General features: G+C 36.0%; 1 protein-coding gene across 1 annotated transcript in view; it reads right to left on the bottom strand.

Moving 5' to 3' along the window:
- Positions 1–5381: 5381 nt before the first annotated feature.
- Positions 5382–6723, bottom strand: part of PRKD1 (protein kinase D1) — a 324013-nt gene continuing 322671 nt past the window's right edge. The window contains exon 18 of the mRNA XM_036881284.2: positions 5382–6358. Coding sequence (XP_036737179.1) covers positions 6140–6358 — 219 coding nt within the window. The 3' untranslated portion in view covers positions 5382–6139. The remainder of the gene's footprint in view (positions 6359–6723) is intronic.

Raw genomic sequence — 6723 nt, 5'->3', positions numbered from 1 at the left:
TACCTAAGGTACAGAAAGAAGTTTTGCAGCAAATGTTCACACTTTTCAGCAGAGATTCGCTGGAAGCCTAGGTTCACTTAAAGAAATCATCTATTGTCAAAAGTCCCTGGACATAATCTATGATACAAAGGAGACGTAGGGAAGGTGTGACCTTTCCTTTTCCAAAGCAGCATTTACCCCAGAGAACTAGAAAGCATAAAGAGGTGACAAAAAGTATACATCAAGGACACTTTGTTGACATTCAAATTAAACTATGCTTTCATACAATCTATGTATTAGAAGATAAATTAGCAGTTATCTTGTTCAGCTTCTTGTAGAAACAAGAAATGAACTTCAAAGAGGTGAAAATAATTTCTGTATAAGCTCTGACATTCATTTCTGTGGTCTAGAAATCTGTGGGGTATAAGAAATTCTTATTGAACAGTACTTTATTAGTTTTTGGACCCTGCAGCTTTCATAACACTAAGGAATTTGAAGTTACCTTGTAAGTAAGTGGGAGCAGCAGAGTCTTTGAGGATTTCAGAACATAAGAGCACAGTGATGAAAGCAATTTGGGGGAAGATAAATCTAGCAGTAGTGTGCAGAGTAGACAGGGGGGAGAAAGAGCCTGAAGAAAAAGATTTCACTTAGAATCTTTCTACAATGCAGCTGATTTAGATGGTTAAAATGATAATGGTGATTTGGGACTTGTTGAATTTATGTCATGGTGGGACTTATAGATACACATATTCCATAAATTCATAAATTCAAGGAGAAATTAAATTGGATTTTTGAGAGCTTATGGTGGCCAAAATGAATTTGGCAGTACTGGCAAAGTAATAGTTGAATTCATGCACATAAGTCACATCAGGAGAAAATACTGAAAGAGAAAACAAAAACCTTGGGAAATGCATACAGAGGTATGGGAGAGGAGGAAATTAGTATAAGTTGAGCTGCAACATATGGCAGGAATTTGCCTAAGAAATTTGAGTACTTACTTTACAGCTAAGTAAGATACTCTAAAATATTCTGCACTCTAAAATTTCACTGTTGCCCTTCTACTCCTGAGTAGCCTCAAAGACTATAGAGTAGTTTTTCTAACTTCACTTAGCAAAACTTGGAGTTGGGATTTGATCCATTCCTGTTAAGCTTCAAAGTTCATGCCCTTGTTAGTAATTCACCAAAACTGAGGGAGGCAGGACACAATAGAACAAAGTTCATAGGTAATACGGGCAGTGACCACATCTGTCTTTTCAACTACTGTATTTCTAGCACATAGAAAGGGATAAAAAATAGTTGTTGAATGACTATAAAGAATAATAAATATGAACTATTGGTGGCTGTACGTGTTATTCTCTTCGGTCTCTTACAACACCCCTAAGGTAACATCAAAGATTACAATGCTTTCAAGGTCACTCAGATTTCAAGCCAAAGTTAGTCTGTCTCTACATTTGAGTTTCTAACCTCTATGCAATATTGAGAAAATCCATCAATTTTGAATTAGGGGTTACTGATGACATTAATGAGAAGAGATTTATTGATGATAAAAGTGATTTTGTTCCTTGGAATATGTACACAAATAAATATATCCCCAGATGTGGGGAAAAAAGAGCCTCTGAGGAGATAAAAAAAACAATTATTTCTCTGAACTGCAAGGAAATGTTTAGAAGGAACAATGAAGCTCAAGATGCTGAGGAAACATGCAGAATAGTAACCATTAATGCCAAATTTTTGTATATGTGCCAAAGCATTCTCCTCAAGTGGCATGCTGCTGTTAGCTGAGACTAGCTTTAAAGGTTTGAAGGTTCACATGGACTGCACTCACACTCACTCATACCTTATGGAAATAGGGAAGGTTTTTACCCACTTAGGTCCAGGGAGTGTTCAGGCACTAGGAGCCCAAGAGAGTGAGAATGGAATAAAAGCAATTTAAAAATGTTTCACTTTCACAAGATAATTTAATATTTAACTACCTGATAGTTTAGTAGCTCATCATGAGAAATCTAAATAAATGAGAAAAGTTGGAATTCCATAAATATTTTCTCCTAACTAATCTTCTTACTTATAATAGATTATATAAGTTTTCAGGGTTTTTTTAATGACCTATAGCTATTTTTAAAGTGTGGTTAATATTGCCTCTGGGGACTTCCAGAATAGTGGAGGAGCTCAGTGAATCTTTTTCCAAAAAGCAATGATAAAACGGGCAAAATTTTCCAAAACAACCATTTTAGGTCTTTGGAAATTGGCAAAGGGCAAACAATGAATTGATTAGAATTTATTCAGGGAAAACTACTAAACCTTAGTAAGAACAACAGGAATCTGTGGCCTTTTTGCCTCCTCCCATCATGGCAAGGGAGTCCCACTAGGATGGGGAAGGCTGGAAAAAACTGAGTCTTACTGATAGAGGGGCCTGATTTGATTTGAGAGCATGGAAAAACCCATTTCCAGGGCTATTCAGGATAGCTGCAATGTTGGTCATCCGGAGGTTCCAATGCTGACTGGGGTAATGAACAGACTGGTAGAATAAGCAGAAATTTAAAAGGGAGATACAGAGAAGGTTCCCTTCCAAAAATCCCTGGTAGCTGAAAGGCTACTGGTATGTACAAAACTGTACACACACTCAGAAGAGACTCAGCCTTAGGCATCTATTCATTACCTGGTTGAATGCAAGACTTTGTACATAAAGTAAAAGGTCTGGGGGAAAGAAACGTATTAACTGCTTGAACCTAACCCACACTCAGATCTATCAGCAAAGGATAACTTACTGATTGAAGGTGCTTCAACACAAACTCTGAGCTGTCGTTTTGACTACTGATCTATGCTGGTCCAGAGGTGGCATTTAGGAAGTCAGGCTTAAAAGAAATAAACACATACAAAATAAAACTGAGCAGAGAGACCTGCAACTGCATACTGCAAGGAAGACAGATTCTACAATATTAATTCTAGAAAGTTACCAAAAAAATCTCAAAAAACAAAAAGCAAAAAGCCACACAGCATTGGAGGAAGTCACAATACATAGATGCTATAATATATTAAATACCTAGTTTTTTATAACAAATTACAAGACATGAAAAGAAAGAGGAAAGTCTTATGCATACACAAGAAAAAAAGGCATTCAATGAAAACTGACTCTGGTTGAGGGGAGGGTTAAAAAGAGCACAGATGTTGGACTTAACAAAGACTTAAAAGTAGGTATTACAAAAATGTTCAATGAACTCAGGGAAACCATGTTTAAAGGATTAAAGGAAAGTATGATAATAGTAACTCACCTAATAGAAAATAGTCTTTAAAAAGAGCAGCATAATAAAAATGAGCCAAATATAAATTTAAGAGCTGGGTAAGAAAAAATGAAATGAAAAATTAATTGAAGGGGCTCAACAGCAGATTTGATCTGGCAGAAGAAAGAGCTAGTGAATCTGAAGATAGATAAGTAAAGATTATCCAATCTGCAGGATACAAAGAAAATGAATGAAGAAAAATGAACAGAACCTCTGAGAACTGTGGGACTCAAGTATTCTGACATATGTAATGGGAGTTTCAGGTAGAGAAGAGAGGGATAAAGGGGCAGAAAAGTATTTGAAGAAACAATGGACAAAACTTCAACAAACTGGATGAAAACATTTATCTACACATGCAAGAAGCTCAATAAATTCAAGTAGGAAAAAAACAAGAAAATCCAAACTCAGACATGACATAGTCAAATTGTTGATAGACAAAGAAAAAAATATTGAAAGCTACCAAGAGAAAAGCAATTCTTCATATAAAAGGGAATTACAAGATTAAAGGTGACCTCTCATCAGAAAAAAGAGGCTAAAAGCAGTGGACGATATATTCAGAATGCTGAAAGAAAAAAAAACCCCATCAACCAAGAATTCTATATCCAGCAAGATGTTCCTTTAAAAATAAAGGCAAAACAAAAACATTCTGAGGAATGCAGACTGAGAAAATTTGTTGCAACAGACCTGCCATAAAGAAATACTAAAGGAGGTCACTGAGGTAAAATAGTACCTTGATATTCACACAAGGAAATAGAGCAATGAAAAGGTATGTAAATACAAAATATAGCACATATTTTCTCTTTTCTTCCCTCAACTGATTCAGAGGATAATCACATAAAGCAGTAGTTATAAATCAGCACTATTGGGCTCATAACATAATATCACAAATAAGGGTGGAGGGATCTGAACTATGTTGGAGCAAAGTTTGTACATTTCACTGGAATTGAGTTAGTATTTACCTGAAGCAGACTGTTAAGTAAAGATGCATCTTATAATCTGTAGATCAATCATTTAAAAAAACTTAAAAATAATAAAAATCCAATAAAGGAATAAAAATGGCCCATTAAAAATATCCATCTAACAAAAAAGAAGATAAAGAGGAGTAAAGGAACAAAAAAGACAAGGGACATAGGTCAAATGCAAGGCAAAAGGATGAATAGGAGTTAAGGCAAGAGAGAGGGTGGAAAGAACAATGTTTTCTGGTAATGTGGACAGGCAAGGATGAAAAAACAAGTTCCCTTTTGGCAACTAAAAGTAGTAGGCTGTTCTGCATGGACTTTAGTGTGTCTTCAGATGAACCAGTATTTTGTTCCTTAAAACAATTTCAAATAAACAAAATAGCTCTATTCCTGAGACTTGGACACAAAATAAATTTTAAATCCCTTAGAATAAGTGACAAGCAATAGTACAAAATACTGATTGCATTGTACTAATTGAGAAGATCAACTATTCTCTCCCCATTCTCTAAGTGTAAATATTGTCTGCAGTCAACATACTTCTCTAACATATTCGTGTCTCACAACATGTACAAAATTCTTCCAAATATTCATTATACTTTTCTGTTACATAGTTACAATAGATAATTCATTGTCATCCTGCTACAAAGGAAAACAGCCCCCATTACCCATCCCATACACATAAAGTCTATTGGGTCTAAGATAAGTTTTCTCTTCCCCATGCTCTAGGAACTTCACTTCAGTTGGTTTTCTCTTTAGGAATTCTTTTCCAATCTGTATGTATTTCTGTAGTTCACCTTGGAACCTTTTTGTTTATATACTGTTGGAAAGAAACTAGTCATTATTCTACTCAATCTTTGGCTTATATTGACTAAATCAGGAAGCTACTCTGAGATTTCTACTTACAGTTTTCTTATGCCTCCAAATGTCCTGTATGGCTTTGGTCATTTTTCTCTTTGAAAGCTGTCTTTTTTGGGAAAGTACATGACATGAAAGACAGAAAGATTTTATTACACTTTGAAGCACACTTTTATGGCTTTAGAGTTAAAGTTAAATTCTAGACTCTAAACCTTTTTCTGCTTTTTGAGCAGATACTTCTGCTCCTAATTGGCATGAAAACCCTAGTGGGGATTACAAATGAAAATAATTTATTCAGAGGGACACATGCTTTGAGAAGAATATTTATTTGTCATTATTGAAAAATACAAGAAGGCGAAGTTTGCTTAGCTGCTGATTTTCCATAGTACAGCAAGGTATTGTAAGAAAGGGGGAAAATATATCTGTTATACATGGCAGTTTACATTTCTAAGGCATTTAGGCATAATAGTAGGTGCACCTAGATCCATTTACTAGAGTTTAAATATACTGAGGCACACCAGGCAGGCAAAGGTTTTGAACAGAAAATTCTTACATGCATCTTTGTCTTAGGATTGTATGTCCATACCCTCTAAACCCCATCATTCATTTTTTTCCACATGAGTTTTGAAGTTGTTCATAGAACACTGGTAATAATCTACTCTTCAAGAGTTTGCTTATAATGACAACACCAATGGGACACACAAAACAGAACTATTTCATGGGCAGCTTCTGTAGACTCTTAACAAACAGAGCATCCAGTAAGAAAAACACCGATTTGCAAAGGCACCGTGGAGACAGGTTTAATGCATTAAATACAACATGAATCATTCACAATAACAAGTTTAGTGTTTCAGGGAACTTTTGTTAATACAACACAGTTGGTCACACAAAATACAAATGCTTCTGTTGATTTGTCTTGGCAACTCAGATACATCAACAGTGCTAACAGCTTAACAGCTTTGTTCTCATCTGACAGAAAATAATGGCAGTTCTGCAAGGCAAATGTTAAACCTGACCGTATGTATTTATTAATTCCACAGTGTTTTGACAGATTATAGGGGCTGGAACTCAGAGGATGCTGACACGCTCACTGAGGGCCTTCATTTCTGCCTCCTCAGTCTCAGGACTGTCACTGTGGCCAACACTTGGAGTGACCAGGCGTGCCGGGTACTGAAGCCCCTGCTCGCCTGCATACTGTGCCCACCGCAAATCATCACTTTCATGGGTGATGTAGCGCTCCCCGATTTTGCATTCCAGCTCTCGTAAATCTAACCAGGTCTGATAATCCTGTGGAAGAAATTCCAAAATATTACCATGGAGATGATGAAACTCATTAAAACACTGTTTCATATGTTGTCAGCTCCCACAACTGAGGAGTTACCCTTTTTTCTCCACTCTTTACAGTGCTGCATCTTTAACCAGGCACCCTGATGTGAGAGCATCAGCACCAAGCCATCCATTTGCCTAAACTTAAAAAATGCATACTGTTTATATGATGTCATGTACCAAAGGGTGGCCAATTAATGCTTGCAGTCAAGCAGCTATGAATGTTGCTGTTCCTTTCACATTTAATGCCTACAAATAATTCTTCAGTAATTCAGAGTATCATTTATCTGAACTTTAAGTTCAATGTGAAAATAACAAATATTTAA

Source organism: Manis pentadactyla, chromosome 11, assembly GCF_030020395.1.
Source record: "Manis pentadactyla isolate mManPen7 chromosome 11, mManPen7.hap1, whole genome shotgun sequence".
NCBI lineage: Eukaryota > Metazoa > Chordata > Mammalia > Pholidota > Manidae > Manis > Manis pentadactyla.
Note: the sequence above shows the minus strand (reverse complement) of the source record. Positions and strands in the feature narration are given on the sequence as shown.